At 55.0% G+C, this 19752-nt stretch overlaps 2 protein-coding genes and 1 pseudogene across 3 annotated transcripts; 2 read left to right on the top strand and 1 right to left on the bottom strand.

Moving 5' to 3' along the window:
• Positions 1-7216: 7216 nt before the first annotated feature.
• LOC308040935 (pepsin A-like) lies at positions 7217-9739 on the top strand (the record flags this gene model as incomplete). Its single annotated transcript, XM_080345314.1, has 9 exons — positions 7217-7272; positions 7491-7638; positions 7977-8094; positions 8282-8400; positions 8507-8706; positions 8862-8978; positions 9074-9212; positions 9419-9511; positions 9590-9739. The coding sequence occupies 9 exons, from the start codon at positions 7217-7219 to the stop codon at positions 9737-9739; spliced, it is 1140 nt and encodes a 379-aa protein (XP_080201440.1).
• Positions 9740-11168: 1429 nt separating this feature from the next.
• LOC308040936 (pepsin A-like) lies at positions 11169-13805 on the bottom strand (the record flags this gene model as incomplete). The annotated part of the gene is made up of 9 exons (XM_080345315.1): positions 11169-11318; positions 11397-11489; positions 11689-11827; positions 11923-12039; positions 12195-12394; positions 12501-12619; positions 12948-13065; positions 13384-13531; positions 13750-13805. The coding sequence occupies 9 exons, from the start codon at positions 13803-13805 to the stop codon at positions 11169-11171; spliced, it is 1140 nt and encodes a 379-aa protein (XP_080201441.1).
• Positions 13806-17053: 3248 nt separating this feature from the next.
• Positions 17054-19570, top strand: LOC308040937 (pepsin A-like; annotated as a pseudogene). Its single transcript has 9 exons — positions 17054-17109; positions 17328-17475; positions 17814-17931; positions 18119-18237; positions 18344-18543; positions 18699-18815; positions 18912-19050; positions 19250-19342; positions 19421-19570. The product of its transcript is annotated as a pepsin A-like (transcript).
• Positions 19571-19752: the final 182 nt, after the last annotated feature.

Raw genomic sequence — 19752 nt, forward strand, 5'->3', positions numbered from 1 at the left:
CCAAATTGTGTCCCCAAGCACCACACCTGCAAAGAACAAATCCAAACACAACTCAGTTCATCCTCTCCTCAGTCCTGGCATTTTATACAAATTGTTAATTAACTCTCCTCCAGCCCTCGGGCAGCTTCTCTTCAAAATACTGATCTCTTTGGGAAGTCCCTTTTCTCACAATAACATTGAGTTTTAACCCATTTATCAACCCCTTTATGAACAAATTGTCCTTGATCAGACCATAAGCTCCCTACACATCCTACCTGTGTCATGCCCTAACGCACCATCCCTTTTAATTGACTCTAATTAGAGCTTTGTGCCTTCCTGGAAGAACTGCCTTGTTCTGCTTAGTTATTTTGTGTTATTATTGATATTATTCATAGGAAACACCTGAGTATGTGCTGAGCTCGAGCACTGTAAGCAACAGATTTGTCACCTTGATATGTCACCACAGGGACATCGAAAAGCTGACAGGACGGTCCCCTGGCCGCCCATCGCGGTTTGGAGCGGCTGTGGCCGCTCTGCTGGTTTTAATACATTGATTTAAAGTCTTCTTGCAAATCCTGAGCAGCAGCCGCTTGTCTTTCACCAGCTCATTCCAAAAGGCGTAAAACCCTCGAGCTGCAAAAGATGGGGCGAGATTAATCACCGCGGCGCGGGTTACAACAGATCTTAGCGTCGCGTCCCGGCAGCTGGTTGAAATTCAAGCGTAGCGGGTTTGGGGTTGGATTTACGGGGAGATTTGAAGCAATTTGTGCCTTGTCGTGACCTCGTCAGCACCGGGGCCTCCCACACAGGCGGCTGGATCCTGCATCTCATGGGGTTTGGGGGTCTGAGAGCAACAAAAGCCGCGGCAAAGCCACGTTGTTCCCTGCAGGTCGTGGCGTGGAGAGTAGCAGCTGGTGTTAGAAACGCTCAAACGCCTCTTGTTTCGGGGGATTTGGAGCTGGGTCAGCTGTAATCCTGGTAAATCCAGCCCTGGGAGAAATGAAAATTAAATTGGAACTTCCTTGGTGGGTAAAGGGATGGAGGCAAAGTGAGCGTGGAGGGGGAAGTACAGAGGTGGACATGGGGGATGAGAGTTGGTGGAGGTGCAGGAGAAGAAAGACACCAAGGCAGTACATACAGACCTCAGAAATGTGCCAAAAATTAATATAACGACATTTTTTTCCAGGTGGCGTCACTGGAAACAAGAGATAAAAGCAAATCCCACTTGAATACCTGCCTTAGCTCTTCCTCGCATGAAAACGGAAAGTTCCCGAGCATCGTGAGACAGAAGAAGCTCAAATCCCATCGCCACCTTTCCACCCGTCCTTCCACATTCCTGCAGACATGAGGAGGGTTCAGGGTTGTGACAGGATGGGAAAAAGCTCCGTGTTGTGGGATAGGACACACTGGAGGTGCTGTGGGGGAAGAGGAAGGTGATGGAGGCTGGACAAGGTCACCCACGTGTCCCCAAAGAGCCACGTCCCAGGGAAAAGCACCTCTTGTCCCTGCCCAAGCTGCACCACATGAGGCCAGTTGAGCCTTGTATAATAAATATGAGTCATGCGAATCCTAATAGGCAGCTTATGGTCCCGATCAAGGGCGATGTGTTCATAGCGGGGTTGATAACCAGGTCAAAACTCAATGTTACTGCGAGAAAAAGGGGCTTGACTTTCCAAAGAGATCAGTATCTTGAAGAGAAGCTGCAGGCGCAGAAGGGCTGGAGCACAGTTAATTAGTAATTTATGTTGAACTGTGAGGACTGAGTAGAAGAGAAATGAAGTTTTGTTCAAATTTGTTCTTTGCAGGTTCTTGGGGACAGTGCTGGGTTAACAGTTGGACTCAATCTTAAAGGTCTTTTCCAACCAAAACTTTTCTACGATTTTATGATTCTATGAAAGAAGAAGCAGAAAAGTATCCAGTTAAATGATAAAAGTGTTACTCAGCAAATCAAAAATGCAATAAATGGGTATTTTCTGGTTAATGCTCAAGGTTTTGCTCATTATCTGCTTACCGACATCCTTAATTTGTCTAAGAGATGGTTTCAGCTGGTCACTGTGATACATCGCACAGGTGTTGTATCAGGTGAAGGGCTGATATCCAAAACACACCGTGAGTGAAAATGACTGAAAATGGGTGAGTCAAATCACACCAAGCACCAAATATTGAGCTTAGACACCAACCGAGCTGTTCTGGACCAACAAAACACTCGTGGCTTGGGACAAAACCAGCAGAAAGGAGTACAATTATTTCAGTAGGAGCACTGAGCTGCAGAACCAGGTTCTGAAGCAGCTTGAAGCCTTAATACCTTGAGGAAAATTAAACTGTGATCCAGAAAGCGTTTTGGGGTGAAATGGAAGCTTTCAGAGCTCGCTATGGGTGCAGGGGCTCGTTAGTGCCGCTGACGAGGTTTGCGGCTCCTCCGCATCCCGAGCGCGGGTAGAGGCCACAGGGCCAATTAACACACGACAAGCAAAAGGTTAAAAAAACCTCCTCATGTGCAAATTTAATCTGGGCAATCCCGATCCTTTGTCAAATTTCACCTTTTGTTTATTATCTGGCCAAGTTCATTTGTGGTGAACGTTCCTTCCCAGCCCAGGAATCAAAGGAAATTTGGAGCGTTTCCCAAAACAAAACAAAAAAAAAAATCAATAATGTAGGGCTTTTTTTCTTGTAATGTTTATTTTGCAGACAATGCCACCTGTGTTCCTCACCAGGGAGGATCCAGACAGAAGAGCCTTTTCTTGCAATCCCACCCATCTTTTTCTCCTCAGAAAACACCATTTCTCGCGGCTTTTCTCCGCACCACGTCACCAATGTCCCCTGGCTCCCACAAACCAGCCACAACCGAATCAGCTCCTTCCCTGTGCTTCACGACGGGGAAAATTTGTGGTCTGGCTGCTATCTTGGTAGAAAATAACATTCACTGATTCACCAGCCACGGACCGAGGCCACCAAAGGTGTTTGTCACCACCCACAGCAGGTCACGAGAGCTGGTCTGACCACGCCGAGGTCCTGCTCCACCAAAAATCCACCCACAGCCTCAGCCTGCACCTCTGAGGGCTTTCTCAACAATGTAATTCAATGTTCCTACACCAAATCTTGGGGGTTTTACACCTCAGGAGCCACCAGCCTCCTTCTCCAATGGGTTTCTTGATACTTTAATTCAATATTCTTACACCAAATCTTGGGGGTTTGACACCTTGGGAGCCACCAGCCTCCATCTCCAAGGGCTTTCTTGATACTTTAATCCAATATTCTTACACCAAATCTTGGGGGTTTGACACCTCAGGAGCCGCCAGCCTCCATCTCCAATGGGTTTCTTGATAATTCAGTATTCTTACACCAAATCTTGGGGGGTTGACACCTCAGGAGCCAGCCCACACCTCTGAGCGCTTTTTCGATGACTTAAATCATATATTCTTACGGGGAATCATTGGGTTTGACAGCTCAGGAGCCTCGGACCAGGCCTTGGTGCCTTTCACCTGACGGTGCTGATAAATCTGTCCCAGCTCCGATAACGCCTTGATGGAAGGGACGGGGAAAACCAGGAACATGGACGAGAAAACAAGTTTGTTTCCTTAATCTGCGGTTAGGAAGATAAGGGATATCTCTATAAGGCGATTTTTTTTTTCGGGCGCACCTTTTCAAGCCTGCGCCGATAAAGTTGGATAAAGCTGTTTCTGAGCTGAGTCAGCAAAGTCCTTTCCCGTACAGAAAGCCTAAAAATTCACATGGAGCCGTGTTTAACCCGCGGGGTGAGGCCTGCGGCAGCTAAACGCAGCCTAACGGTTGATGCTTAATCTTGTGTGGTTCCCGTTGAGACTTTCGGGCACCTGGACGTCGGCATCAATCATATAGAACCTGGGGCTGTTGCATTCCTGACTGGGATCCACGCCCTGGGGTTGATTTATTTGCCACCCGGGGTTGATTTGGGAGCCAACGCGGCTTTGGGAGGTGCCCGCCTCGTGTTGTTCGTGACCTGGATCCCGTGAGTTACCTCCAGGTGCACAAAACCTGTGGAGGAACGCTCTCTTCGTGCACAAATTAATGCAAATTTTGGGCTGTAAAGCCTAAAATATTCCTGTCACTATTCCTGTATCTCTTTGGCCCTTTTCTGCAGGGGAAGGTCAATGTCACCACCCAACTCTTCTTGCCTTACACGTCAACCACAACCCCTTCAACCACTGCTTTATTTTAGTGCTTTTTTAAAAAGTTGTTTAATGTTTCTGCATCGCCCAAGCTCATCACAGAGCCTCTGCACGCAGGGACTCAAACCCAGCCTTATTTAGATATAAAACCAACAGATATTAGCATTAAAATATTGAATTTTTTTGTCCACGAGCACGAATCTCAGGGGATTTTATGTGTTTGTTTCCTAAGGCAGCCACAGCGGCATCGAGAAGAGGCAAAGCAGAGCTCAAACCCTCCGGATCCGTCTCGTTTTTGGAGAACATGCCGAATCTTTGGGAGCTCTCCCCATCGTTTGGTGCCCTCTGCTGCCAAAGGCTGCGACGGCAGAGCGGCCGCCCCTTGGCCACCCAAACTCTCCCCTTTTTCACGTTTTATTCTGTTGTTTTTGACCATTTTAGCGGCACCAAATATTCGTTCTGGTGCCGAATCCCACAGCCGCTTCGTTCTATATATAACAGTGCATCCAAAAATCTGAACACGCAGCTTTTGCGTTGGCTCCCGATGATGTGATCTGTTGACATAAGCATGAGCTCATCGCAAACCTTCCCCTCATTTGACAAACTATTTATTTTCATTAAAAAAACCCAATCAAAACATGTCACCCTGATCCTCAGTGATTACACATAGAGCTCCATTTTAGCAACAATCGTGCAGGAAAAGGTTGAAAAATTGCTTTGAACCTTAATGATGTGATACAGCCCTCATATCTAGGAGACAGTTTGGGTGTTCAGAAGCAGCCGGCTCACCCCAAACCCTGCATATCAGCCCAAAAACACAGAATGGACCTTTTTTATCCAAACGGAGCAGCTTCTGCAGCTTCTCATCTCCATTTGCTGCTCTGAGCAATGAAAATAGAACAGGTTTTATTTACCAAATGTTACAAAATAAGCTACATTTCACTCAAACACTGGTCCTGAGCATGAGGCTTCTTGTGTGGGTTTTTTGTTTGTTATGTTTTGTTTGTTTTTAATTTGATTGGTTGTTTTGTTGTTGGGGGGGGGGTTTACTAAACACAAGCAGAGCATCCACCCCAAACAGCCTCTTCTTTGCACCGAGAGGTTTATGTTTACATCATTATGTGGGAAAAAAATATATATACATAAACAAGCCTTGAAAAACTTGTCATTTTCTTTCCCTCTAATGTTCCAGCAAAAGAAAAGAAAAGCAAAACTTACCAACCTCAAAACTAGGGGAGCCCAGATTTCAGCTCCCAAAGCCCAGCTCTTGCTCTCAGGAAGAATTCAGCACCTGAAATGCAAAGGGCTCCCAGCATGGGGCAATCAAACAAGATTTGGGCAAACCCAGCAAACCCCAGTTCTGAATCTCCCTCATAAACCACTGGGATCTGCAGCAGCTGTTCCAGATTTCTGCAGCAGCCCCAGCAGATCACCCCCTGTCACCTGTCCCTGTGGAGCAGTGACACCTGCATGTGCTGGGGGAAACAGCAGAATAAGCCTTTTCCCTGTGTGCACACACACGCTTTTTGGAGGAGAAAATGCAATTTAAGAGCCCGTCAGAGCAGTCCCAAGGCAGTTTCCCACAGCAGCTTCCCGTGTTGGATGCATCCTCGAGCGCTCGGCTCCGATAACATATAAATAAATATTTTCCATGTGTTCGCAGTGAATCATCCCCTGTCTAGGACTGCTGCTTATCTGAGCTCGTGTTCATCACAACTCATCGCTGCTTTGCACGGGAGCGAAGCGAGAAGTACCTGCCGTTGTCTAATGTCTGATTTTTGGCAGTTCACAGCTCCCGGTGCACAGACCGGCTTCCGAGGCTGGAGGGACCGCAGTGCCAAGTCTCCATGTGGGGTTTTCAGGCTGTGACCTCCTGCCAGGTCCAGATTTTCCATTATTGAGGGTCAGCCAAGACCTTGTCCTTTCCAGACCCTGACCTGAATGCATCAAACCTTCCCTTGCACTTGGGGAAAATTCACTGTTTCATCCATTTTCTCCCATCAGATCCCACCACGTTCTTATTAATTTCATTCCCCTGCTGCACTTTAGCTCCAGTCCTTAATTTTTTATCATTTAGACCTGAGCTGAAACCGGTGTGGGGGGTTTTCCAGCCTTCTGGGCAGACCGGTCCCCAGGTTGTCACCACGGGGTCTGACTTTGTTTTCCTCCGAGTGCTGGGACAAGGTGACCACACCGGCAGCCGCATCAACCGCACGTGGGGCTGTGACAGGGACCAGGACGCCGGGTCCGATGCTGGTGCCTCTGACCTTGGTGTTGTTCAACCATCCTGAGCTGCTCTTTCCCCTTGACTAGTCCCAGTTTGACCCCCCAGTTGGTCCCAGTTCTGCAGGGAAGAGCCATGATGGGGCAGGAGCACCTTCCCCATGGGGAAAGGTTGAGTTGGGGATGTTCAATCTGGAGAATGCTCCAGAGGAAATGTAGTGACAGGACAAGGAGTGATGGTATTAAACTGAAAAAATAATGTATTTAGTTGAGATATAAGGAAGAAATTCTTCCACGGGAAGGGTGATGAGACCACGGCCCAGGTTGCTCAGAGAGGTGGTGGATGAACCATCCCTGGAGACATCCCAGGCCGGGCTGGACGGGGCTCTGAGCAACCTGAGCTGCTGAAGATGTCCCTGTCATGGCAGGGGTTGGACAAGATGGTCTTTAAGGTCCTTTGTGACCCAAAACCAACCAGGGGCTGCAGGAAGAGGCCCCCAGTGTGACAAGAACCGTCCGGAGCAGCCCCAGGACCTTTAGCACTGACGCTGGCAAAAATGTCACCCCCTGCGGTGGCAGATAAAGCCAAGTGGAAAATGAATATTTTTCTCTTTGGTTCTCCCTCGGGCTGTCACCAGCATCTCTGCTCTGACCCCAGGGAAGATGGAGAGCCCCGAGCTGGACGTTCCGCTCCCCATCCTGTCTCCCGTAAGGACGTTGTGATAAACTCTCCCAGAGCCGTTTGCCTTTCTTATCAGGGCTGCTGGCCAAACAAGCCGGCTTTGGCATATAAGGGGCCGGGCTGGGGCTGGTGGCACACCTGCCGTGTCACTTCTCTTGGGTCACTTGGCTGGCAGAAGGCAACCATGAAGGTGCTCCTGCTCCTCGCGTTGGTGGCCCTGGCCCAAAGCTACGTCACCAGGTGAGTACGAGGGTGTCGGGGTGACCATGGGGACCCCCACGCTGAGAGAGAGATGCAGCAGGGATGTGGCGACAGCCAGCAGCCCCCCAGCCATGAGCACAGCTCCATACAGCAAGAATGGTCCCCATGTCCCACAGGAGGGGTTGGGGGACAAGGCGGCCCCCCAGGGCACATCCTCTGGCCGGTTCCCAGTGACAGCTGGTGTCCCCTGTCCCCAGGATCCCTCTGAGGAGGGGGAAGTCCCTGCGGCAGGTGCTGCGGGAGAACGGCTTGCTGGAGCAGTTCCTGGAGCAGCACCCCTACAACCCGGCCGCCAAGTTCTTCAACATCTTTGGCTCCTCCGAGCCCATGGTCAACTACCTGGATGTGAGCACGCCAGGCAGCCCGCGGGGCCACCGGCACATTACCCATCCTGCTAGCCCCTTAGCTGACCCACTGGCCCCTTGCTGATCCTGCTTGCCCCTTACGTGACCCACTATCCCCGTAGTTGTCTGCCTAGCCCCTTTTCTGACCCAGTAGCCCCTTACAGATCCCACTTGCCCCTTAGCTGACCCACCAGCCCCTTACCCATTCCTCTAACCCATCACCCATCCCACTAGCCGCTTACCCATGCTGCTCACTCCTTACCTGACCCGCTAGCTTCTTCTCCATCCTGCTAGCCACTTACTCATCCAGCTAACCGCTTCCCCACCTCGCTTTGCCAGAACGAGTACTACGGCACCATCTCCATCGGCACCCCAGACCAGGAGTTCACCGTCATCTTCGACACCGGCTCCTCCAACCTCTGGGTGCCCTCGATCTACTGCCAAAGCCTGGCCTGCAGTAGGTGTCTGGTAGCCCCGTGGCCACCTGGGCCGATGCTGGGGAAGCCCATGGCGGGGCAGGGAGAGGAGGACAGCTCTGCCCTGTCTCTCTCAAGGGACACGGGTTGATGTGGGAACACTGGGGGAGTCACCCTTGGTCCCCGAGCACAGGATGGACTGTCACTGTATACTTCCCATACCCGCAGGTGACCACAACCGTTTCAACCCCACAAAGTCCTCCACGTTTATTGGCACCAATGAAAGCGTCTCCATCGCCTATGGCACTGGCAGCATGACCGGCGTCCTGGGCTACGACACCGTCACCGTAAGGCGGGGGGAAAACCAACCCCCCTATTCCACAGGAGCAGGGATATCAGGGAACCACCCACTCAAACTCAACCATCCCCCTCTCTCCTCATCTCCCCAACCAGGTCGCAGACATTCGGGTCCGAAACCAGATCTTTGGGCTGTCTGAGACTGAACCCGGCGATTTCTTTTACTACTCCCCCTTCGATGGCATCCTGGGGCTGGCTTTCCCCAGCATCGCCTCCTCCGGAGCCACCCCCGTCTTTGACAACATGATGGCAGAACATCTGGTGGCCAGGGACCTCTTCTCCGTCTACCTGAGCAGGTAAGTCCTGGCCAGAGCGGAGGATTTTCTCCCGTTCTCCTCCCACCGGGGCTCTGGCCACTGCGATGCCCAGTGGCTCCTGGAAACATCAGCCCTGGTGGGGGATGATGGCAGCAAAGCGACGAGACCCCCACCTGATGTCTCCCCCTTTACAGGGATGAGAGTAGCGGCAGCTTTGTCCTCTTTGGTGCCATCGACCCGCTCTACACCCTCACTGGCATCAAATGGATCCCTCTCTCTGCCGAAACCTACTGGCAGATCACCATGGACAAGTAGACCCAGCACAACCCCCAGCCCCAGCGGCTCCTCCTGCCCCACACACTGTTTTTTGGGGATGCAGCCCCTCACCCTGTCCTCCTCTCCCCAGGGTCTCCCTTGGTGACAATGTGGTCGCCTGTGACTACACCTGCCAGGCCATTGTGGACACGGGCACCTCGTTGATCGCCATGCCCAACAGAGCCCTCCAATCCATCCTGTCCAACCTGGGTGCCAACTCTAATGGATATGTGAGGCTCTGGGGGGCACACAGGGCTTTGGGGACATGTGGGTCTCTGTGGAGTGACTGGCTGGACCCTGGGGCTGCTCCATGGGGTGCTGGTCCCCATTGATCCATCCCCATTGCTGCTCCTTGGGCAATGGTCCCTATTGCTCCTGGGGTCACATGGTGCCTCTGGGGTGGCCAGTGACCCCACCTGCCACTGTCCCCCTCCAGATCAGCTGTGACTCTGTCTCTTCGCTGCCTGACATCGTCTTCCACATCCACGGCCACAGTTTCCCCGTGCCGCCCCGCGCCTACGTGATCGAGGTGAGCATCACACCGGGCAGGGGACTTGAGGGGACTCGGGGGGTCCAGAACTGGTACCCAGCGTATTATTTGGTGCAGAGCCAAGGGTCCTGCAGCCTTGGACTCCAATCCATGGGTGTCCCCACCGAGTCGGGCGAGCTCTGGATCCTCGGGGACGTCTTCATCCGCGAGTACTACGTCATCTTCGACAGGGCCACCAACCAAGTGGGGCTGTCCCGCCTGCTCTGAGCGCACACCACGGCGCTGGGGACAGGGACAGGCAGCTGTCCCCGCTGTCCCCAGCCTGGCGGCTGGCAGAGCTGTCCCTGGCCCTGGCCCCTCTTGCTGCTGCCACCAACCACAATAAAGCTGTAAAAAAGCATATGAGCATTGTGTGTCTTTGCAAAGGGCTGGTGCTGCCACCGTGTCCCTGGGGATGTCCCTCCTGTCCCAAAACCCTGCTCAGGGGGGACAAACTCCCTCCTTGTCATCCCATTGGGCCACTCACCTCAGATCCCCCCGAAGACAAAGCCCTATGGCTTTCCTCCCTGCAAGGGAGGAACAAACTGGGGTTCAGCTCACGGGGCAGGAGATGGAAACATCTGGCGGTGCCCGGCGCAGCCCTCGCCAGGCAGATGCAGCTGAGACAGGAGTGGAGCACGGAGGGGAAGGTCGTTGGTGTGGATCACACTGTCACACACCTGGCCTGCCACCTCGTTTCATCCAGCCCAGCACTTTGTGCCCACCTAGTGGCAATGCTGAGCTCCTTGTCCCCGGTCCTTGTCCCCAGGTCCTGCCAGCGCTGGTCACTGTGCAGCGTGTGTGACACACACTGTGCTGCAGGAGCTGCGATCATAGGTACAGGAGAGTGATGAGCCTGTGCAAGAAGAGCAACAGTTGAGACTGATGGGGACACTAGTAATTGCTTTGGGGCACTGAAAGACAAGACGGACAAGAATTACGCAGGGTTGTGCTGCTCTTAAATGGGTACTCCCAACTGGGCAAACACTTCATTCGGTTTTTTGATAAATTGAACAGATGCATGAACTTTAGCCAATTGCATGTTATTTTTTAAAGTACCAGTAAAAAAAAGATTTTGTAACCACAACCAGGGTCCAACTCTCGAACTCTACACTGTTCTCCAAGGACCGGGGACAAGGAGCTCAGCATTGCCACCAGGTGGACACAAAGTGCTGGGCTGGATGAAACGAGGTGGCAGGCCAGGTGTGTGACAGTGCGATCCACACCAACGACCTTCCCCTCCGTGCTCCACCCCTGTCTCAGCTGCATCTGCCTGGCGAGGGCTGCGCCGGGCACCGCCAGATGTTTCCATCTCCTGCCCCGTGAGCTGAACCCCAGTTTGTTCCTCCCTTGCAGGGAGGAAAGCCATAGGGCTTTGTCTTCGGGGGGATCTGAGGTGAGTGGCCCCCAATGGGATGACAAGGAGGGAGTTTGTCCCCCCTGAGCAGGGTTTTGGGACAGGAGGGACATCTCCAGGGACATGGTGGCAGCACCAGCCCTTTGCAAAGACACACAATGCTCATATGCTTTTTTACAGCTTTATTGTGGTTGGTGGCAGCAGCAAGAGGGGCCAGGGCCAGGGACAGCTCTGCCAGCCGCCAGGCTGGGGACAGCGGGGACAGCTGCCTGTCCCTGTCCCCAGCGCCGTGGTGTGCGCTCAGGGCAGGCGGGACAGCCCCACTTGGTTGGTGGCCCTGTCGAAGATGACGTAGTACTCGCGGATGAAGACGTCCCCGAGGATCCAGAGCTCGCCCGACTCGGTGGGGACACCCATGGATTGGATTCCAAGGCTGCAGGACCCTTGGCTCTGCACCAAAAAATACGCTGGGTACCAGTTCTGGACCCCCCGAGTCCCCCCAAGTCCCCTGCCCGGTGTGATGCTCACCTCGGTCACGTAGGCGCTGGGCGGCACGGGGAAACTGTGGCCGTTGATGTGGAAGACGATGTCAGGCAGCGAAGAGACAGAGTCACAGCTGATCTGGAGGGGGACAGTGGCAGGTGGGGTCATTGGCCATCCCGAGAGGCACCATGTGTCCCCAGGAGCAATGGGGACCATTGCACCATGTCCCAGGGATTGATGGTGACCAGTGCCCCATGGAGCAGCCCCAGGGTCCAGCTGGACACCCCACAAAGCCCCAGATGTCCCCAAAGCCCTCTGTGCCCCCCTAGAGCCTCACATATCCCTCAGAGTTGGCGCCCAGCTTGGACATGGTGGCTTCAAAGGCTTTGTTGGGCATGGCGATCAGCGAGGTGCCCGTGTCCACAATGGCCTGGCAGGTGTACTCACAGGCGACCACGTTGTCATCAAGGGAGACCCTGGGGAGAGGAGGACAGGGTGAGGGGCTGCATCCCCAAAAAACAGCGTGTGGGGCAAGGGAAGCCGCTGGGGCTGGGGGTTGTGCTGGGTCTACTTGTCCATGGTGATCTGCCAGTAGGTTTCGGCAGAGAGAGGGATCCATTTGATGCCAGTGAGAGTGTAGAGCGGGTCGATGGCACCAAAGAGGACAAAGCTGCCGCTACTCTCATCCCTGTAAAGGGGGAGACATCAGGTGGGAGTCCCGTCGCTTTGCTGCCATCATCCCCCACCAGGACTGATGTTTCCAGGAGCCACTGGGCATCGCAGTGGCCAGAGCCCCGGTGGGAGGAGAACGGGAGAAAATCCTCCGCTCTGGCCAGGACTTACCTACTCAGGTAGACGGAGAAGAGGTCCCTGGCCACCAGATGTTCTGCCATCATGTTGTCAAAGACGGGGGTGGCTCCGGAGGAGGAGATACTGGGGAAAGCCAGCCCCAGGATGCCATCGAAGGGGGAGTAGTAAAAGAAATCGCCGGGTTCAGTCTCAGACAGCCCAAAGATCTGGTTTTGGATCTGAATGTCTGCGACCTGGTTGGGGAGATGAGGAGAGAGGGGGATGGTTGAGTTTGAGTGGGTGGTTCCCTGATATCCCTGCTCCTGTGGAATAGGGGGGTTGGTTTTCCCCCCGCCTTACGGTGACGGTGTCGTAGCCCAGGACGCCGGTCATGCTGCCAGTGCCATAGGCGATGGAGACGCTTTCTTTGGTGCCAATAAAGGTGGAGGACTTTGTGGGGTTGAAACGGTTGTGGTCACCTGCGGGTATGGGAAGTATACAGTGACAGTCCATCCTGTGCTCGGGGATGCAGGAAGGGGCTCCCCGTGCGACAAGAACAGTTCAGAGTGCCCCAGGGCGCTTGCAAAACTGTCACCCACTGCAGCGGTGGTGGCCACCCCCATAGGATAAAGCCAACTGGAAAATATTTCTCTCGGGAAAATAAGGGACCAAGGGTGACCCCCCCAGTGTTCCCACATCAACCCGTGTCCCTTGAGAGAGACAGGGCAGAGCTGTCCTCCTCTCCCTGCCCTGCCATGGGCTTCCCCAGCATCGGCCCAGGTGGCCACGGGGCTACCAGACACCTACTGCAGGCCAGGCTTTTGCAGTAGATCGAGGGCACCCAGAGGTTGGAGGAGCCGGTGTCGAAGATGACGGTGAACTCCTGGTCTGGGGTGCCAATGGAGATGGTGCCGTAGTACTCGTTCTGGCAAAGCGAGGTGGGGAAGGCATTAGCCAGATGGGTAAGTGACTAGTGGGATGGATAGTGGGCTAGTGGATGGGGTAAGGGACTGATGGGATGGATAATGGGCTAGTAGGATGGTTAAGGGGCTGGCAGGATGGATACTGGGCTAGTGGGATGGGTGATGGGTGACAGGAATGGATAGAGGTCTGGTGGGTCAGGTAAGGGACTAGTGGGTCAGGTAAGGGACTAGTGGAACAGGTAAGGGACTGGTGGGATGGAATATGGACTAGCAGGATGGGTAATGTGCCGGTGGCCCCGCGGGCTGCCTGGCGTGCTCACATCCAGGTAGTTGACCATGGGCTCGGAGGAGCCAAAGATGTTGAAGAACTTGGCGGCCGGGTTGTAGGGGTGCTGCTCCAGGAACTGCTCCAGCAAGCCGTTCTCCCGCAGCACCTGCCGCAGGGACTTCCCCCTCCTCAGAGGGATCCTGGGGACAGGGGACACCAGCTGTCACTGGGAACCGGCCAGAGGATGTGCCCTGGGGGGCTGCCTTGTCCCCCAACCCCTCCTGTGGGACATGGGGACCATTCTTGCTGTATGGAGCTGTGCTCATGGCTGGGGGGCTGCTGGCTGTCGCCACATCCCTGCTGCATCTCTCTCTCAGCGTGGGGGTCCCCATGGTCACCCTGATACCCTCGTACTCACCTGGTGACATGACACTGGGCCAGGGCCACCAACGCGAGGAGCAGGAGCACCTTCATGGTTGCCTTCTGCCAGCCAAGTGATGAAGTGACACAGCGGTTGTGCCACCGGCCCCTTATATGCCAAAGCCGGCTTGTTTGGCCAGCGGCCCCGATAAGAAAGGCAAATGGCTCTGGAGAGGTTATCAGAACGTCCTTACGGGGGACAGGGCAGGGGCCAGGACATCCAGCTCGGGGCTCTCCATCTTCCCTGGGGTCAGAGCAGAGATGCTGGTGACAGCCCGGGGGAGAAACAGAGAGAAAAATATTTATTTTCCAGGGAATAATATTTATTTTCCCGAGAGAAATATTTTCCAGTTGGCTTTATCCTATGGAGGTGGCCACCACCGCTGCAGGGGGTGACAGTTTTGCAGGTGCCCTGGGGCACTCTGAACTGTTCTTGTCGCACGGGGAGCCCCTTCCTGCAGCCCCGGGGTTGGGTTTGTGTCACAAAGGACCTTAAAGCTCATCCAGTCACCCCCTGCCATGAGCAGGGACATCTTCACCCACACCACATTGCTCAATGTCCCATCCAACATGACCTTGAACCCTTCCAGGGATGAGGCATCCACCACCTGTCCGGGCAACCCGGGCCAGGCTCTCACCACCCTCCTGGGGAAGAATTTCTTCCTTATCTCTCATCTAAATGCATCACTTTTTTCAATTTTAAACCACCACTCTTTGTCCTATCACTACATTTTCCCTGGAGCCTTCTCCAGGCTGAACAACCCCAAGTCTCTCATCCCTTCCCCATGGGGAAGGTGCTCCAGCCCCATCACGGCTCTACCCTGCAGAACTGGGACCAGCTGGGCGGTCAAACAGGACTAGTCAAGGGGAAAGAGCAGCTCAGGATGGTTCAATGACGCCAAGGTCGCTCGTGCTGAGCTGCGTCAGAGGCACCCACGGGCTGGACCCGGGTCCCCGTCACAGCCCCACGTGCGGTTGATGCGGCTGCCGGCGCGGTCACCTTGTCCCAGCGCTCGGAGGAAAACAAAGCCGGACCCTGCGGTGACAGCCTGGGGACCGGTCTGCCCAGGGGCACCGTGCCGGCTGGGAAACCCTCCAGGCTGGTTTCACCCCAGGTGTAAATCATTTAAAAAATCAGGAGAGGAGCTAAATTGCACCCAAGGAATGAAATTCAGATGAACGTGGTGGGATCTGATGGGAGAAAATGATGAAACATTGAATTCTCTGGAGCAAAAGGAAGGTTTGATGCATTCAGGTCAGGGTCTGGAAAGGACAAGGTCTTGGCTGACCCTCAATAATGGAAAATCTGGACCTGGCAGGAGGTCACAGCCTGAAAACCCCACATGGAGACTTGGCACTGCGGTCCCTCCAGCCTCGGAAGCCGGTCTGTGCCCCGGGAGCTGTGAACTGCCAAAAATCAGACATTAGACAATGGCAGTGATTTGCCATAGAATCCCAGAATCATTTTGGTTGGAAGAGACCCTCAAGATCACCGAGTCCGGCCGTTATCCCACCCCTGAGAACCTCATGTCCGTCTGTCCAATCCTCCAGGGATGGTGACTCCAGCACTGCCCTGGGCAGCCTGTTCCAATGCCCCACAGCCCTTTGGGAAGAAATTGTTCTCAGCCCATCGATCCAGCCCATCCAGATCCCTCTGTATGGCCATCCCACCCTCCAGCAGATCAACACTCCCACCCCATTTGGTGTCATCTGCAAACTCACTGAGGGTGCACTCAGTCCCCTCATCCAGATCATTGGTAAAGAGATTAAACAGAAGTGGCCCCCGTCCTGAGCCCTGGGGACACCACTCGTGACCGGCCAACAGCTGGTTTGGCTCCGTTCACCACAACTCTTTGGGCCCAGCCATCCAGCCAGTTCTTTACCCAGCGAAGAGGATCCATCAGGAGGTGCTGTGGGATACGGTGTCCAAGGCTTTGCTGAAGTCCAAGTACACAACGTCCACAGCCTTTCCCTCATCTACTAGATGGGTCACCTTGTCGTAGAAGGAGAATGGGTTGGTCAAACAAGACCTGCCTGCCTCACTCCTGTGCAAGGCAGTGACGCGTTGTGTTGAACAGGAGTTCGGATAAGGAGCAGCCCTGAAAAGGGGATGATTCACTGCAAACACACAGAAAACATTTGTATGTTATCGGAGCTGAATGCTTGAGGCTGCATCCGACAGCAGGGAAGCTGCCGTAGCCAGTTGCCTTGGGACCGCTCTGACGGGCTGTTAAATTACACCTGGGGTGAAACCAGCCTGGAGGGTTTCCCAGCCGGCACGGTGCCCCTGGGCAGACCGGTCCCCAGGCTGTCACCGCAGGGTCCGGCTTTGTTTTCCTCCGAGCGCTGGGACAAGGTGACCGTGCCGGCAGCCGCATCAACCGCACGTGGGGCTGTGACGGGGACCCGGGTCCAGCCCGTGGGTGCCTCTGACGCAGCTCAGCACGGGCGACCTTGGCGTCATTGAACCATCCTGAGCTGCTCTTTCCCCTTGACTAGTCCTGTTTGACCGCCCAGCTGGTCCCAGTTCTGCGGGGAAGAGCCGTGATGGGGCTGGAGCACCTATCCCATGGGGAAGGGATGAGAGACTTGGGGTTGTTCAGCCTGGAGAAGGCTCCGGGGAAAATGTAGTGATAGGACAAAGAGTGGTGGTTTAAAATTGAAAAAAGTGATGCATTTAGATGAGAGATAAGGAAGAAATTCTTCCCCAGGAGGGTGGTGAGAGCCTGGCCTGGGTTGCCCAGACAGTTGGTGGATGCCTCATCCCTGGAAGGGTTCAAGGTCATGTTGGATGGGACATTGAGCAATGTGGTGTGGGTGAAGATGTCCCTGCTCATGGCAGGGGGTGACTGGATGAGCTTTAAGGTCCTTTGTGACACAAACCCAACCCCGGGGCTGCAGGAAGGGGCTCCCCGTGCGACAAGAACAGTTCAGAGTGCCCCAGGGCACCTGCAAAACTGTCACCCCCTGCAGCAGTGGTGGCCACCTCCATAGGATAAAGCCAACTGGAAAATATTTCTCTCGGGAAAATAAATATTATTCCCTGGAAAATAAACATTTTTCTCTCTGTTTCTCCCCCGGGCTGTCACCAGCATCTCTGCTCTGAGCCCGGGGAAGATGGAGAGCCCCGAGCTGGATGTCCTGGCCCCTGCCCTGTCCCCCGTAAGGACGTTCTGATAACCTCTCCAGAGCCGTTTGCCTTTCTTATCGCGGCCGCTGGCCAAACAAGCCGGCTTTGGCATATAAGGGGCCGGTGGCACAACCGCTGCATTACTTCATCACTTGGCTGGCAGAAGGCAACCATGAAGGTGCTCCTGCTCCTCGCGTTGGTGGCCCTGGCCCAGTGTCATGTCACCAGGTGAGTACGAGGGTATCAGGGTGACCATGGGGACCCCCACGCTGAGAGAGAGATGCAGCAGGGATGTGGCGACAGCCAGCAGCCCCCCAGCCATGGGCACAGCTCCATACAGCAAGAATGGTCCCCATGTCCCACAGGAGGGGTTGGGGGACAAGGCAGCCCCCCAGGGCACATCCTCTGGCCGGTTCCCAGTGACAGCTGGTGTCCCCTGTCCCCAGGATCCCTCTGAGGAGGGGGAAGTCCCTGCGGCAGGTGCTGCGGGAGAACGGCTTGCTGGAGCAGTTCCTGGAGCAGCACCCCTACAACCCGGCCGCCAAATTCTTCAACATCTTTGGCTCCTCCGAGCCCATGGTCAACTACCTGGATGTGAGCACGCCAGGCAGCCTGTGGGGCCACCGGCCCATTACCCATCCTGCTAGTCCATTATCCATCCCACCAGTCCCTTACCTGATCCACTAGTCCCTTACCTGACCCACTAGTCCCTTACCTGACCCACTAGCCCCTTACCTGACCCACCAGACCTCTATCCATTCCTATCACACATCACCCATCCCACTAGCCCAGTATCCACCCTGCCAGCCCCTTAACCATCCTACTAGCCCATTATCCATCTCATCAGTCCCTTACCCCATCCACTAGCCCACTATCCATCCCACTAGTCACTTACCCATCTGGCTAATGCCTTCCCCACCTCGCTTTGCCAGAACGAGTACTACGGCACCATCTCCATCGGCACCCCAATCCAGGAGTTCACCGTCATCTTCGACACCGGCTCCTCCAACCTCTGGGTGCCCTCGATCTACTGCCAAAGCCTGGCCTGCAGTAGGTGTCTGGTAGCCCCGTGGCCACCTGGGCCGATGCTGGGGAAGCCCATGGCGGGGCAGGGAGAGGAGGACAGCTCTGCCCTGTCTCTCTCAAGGGACACGGGTTGATGTGGGAACACTGGGGGAGTCACCCTTGGTCCCCAAGCACAGGATGGACTGTCACTGTATACTTCCCATACCCGCAGGTGACCACAACCGTTTCAACCCCACAAAGTCCTCCACCTTTATTGGCACCAAAGAAAGCGTCTCCATCGCCTATGGCACTGGCAGCATGACCGGCGTCCTGGGCTACGACACCGTCACCGTAAGGCGGGGGGAAAACCAACCCCCCTATTCCACAGGAACAGGGATATCAGGGAACCACCCACTCAAACTCAACCATCCCCCTCTCTCCTCATCTCCCCAACCAGGTTGCAGACATTCAGGTCCGAAACCAGATCTTTGGGCTGTCTGAGACTGAACCCGGCTTTTCCTTTTACTACTCCCCCTTCGATGGCATCCTGGGGCTGGCTTTCCCCAGCATCTCCTCCTCCGGAGCCACCCCCGTCTTTGACAACATGATGGCAGAACATCTGGTGGCCAGGGACCTCTTCTCCGTCTACCTGAGCAGGTAAGTCCTGGCCAGAGCGGAGGATTTTCTCCCGTTCTCCTCCCACCGGGGCTCTGGCCACTGCGATGCCCAGTGGCTCCTGGAAACATCAGCCCTGGTGGGGGATGATGGCAGCAAAGCGACGGGACCCCCACCTGATGTCTCCCCCTTTACAGGGATGGGAAGAGTGGCAGCTTTGTCCTCTTTGGTGCCATCGACCCGCTCTACACCCTCACTGGCGTGAAATGGATCCCTCTCTCTGCCGAAACCTACTGACAGATCACCATGGACAAGTAGACCCAGCACAACCCCCAGCCCCAGCGGCTCCCCTTGCCCCCACACGCTGTTTTTTGGGGATGCAGCCCCTCACCCTGTCCTCCTCTCCCCAGGGTTTCCCTTGGTGACAATGTGGTCGCCTGTAACCAATCCTGCCAGGCCATTGTGGACACGGGCACCTCGCTGATCGCCATGCCCAACAAAGCCTTTGAAGCCACCATGTCCAAGCTGGGCGCCAACTCTGAGGGATATGTGAGGCTCTGGGAGGGCAAGGAGGGCTTTGGGGCCATCTGGGGCTTTGTGGGGTGACCAGCTGGACCCTAGGGCTGCTCCATGGGGCACTGGTCACCATCAATCCCTGGGACATGGTGCAATGGTCCCCATTGCTCCTGGGGACACATGGTGCCTCTCGGGATGATCAATGACCCCACCTGCCACTGTCCCCCTCCAGATCAGCTGTGACTGTGTCTCTTCGCTGCCTGACATCATCTTCCACATCCACGGCCACAGTTTCCCCGTGCCGCCCAGCGCCTACGTGACCGAGGTGAGCATCACACCGGGCAGGGGACTTGGGGGGACTCGGGGGGTCCAGAACTGGTACCCAGTGTATTTTTTGGTGCAGAGCCAAGGGTCCTGCAGCCTTGGAATCCAATCCATGGATGTCCCCACCGAGTCGGGCGAGCTCTGGATCCTCGGGGACGTCTTCATCCGCGAGTACTACGTCATCTTCGACAGGGCCACCAACCAAGTGGGGCTGTCTCGCCTGCCCTGAGCGCACACCACGGCGCTGGGGACAGGGACAGGCAGCTGTCCCCGCTGTCCCCAGCCTGGTGGCTGGCAGAGCTGGCCATGTCCCTGGCCCCTCTTGCTGCTGCCACCAACCACAATAAAGCTGTAAAAAAGCATATGAGCATTGTGTGTCTTTGCAAAGGGCTGGCGCTGCCACCGTGTCCC

Source organism: Nesoenas mayeri, assembly GCF_963082525.1.
Source record: "Nesoenas mayeri genome assembly, chromosome: 5".
Taxonomy (NCBI): Eukaryota; Metazoa; Chordata; class Aves; order Columbiformes; family Columbidae; genus Nesoenas; species Nesoenas mayeri.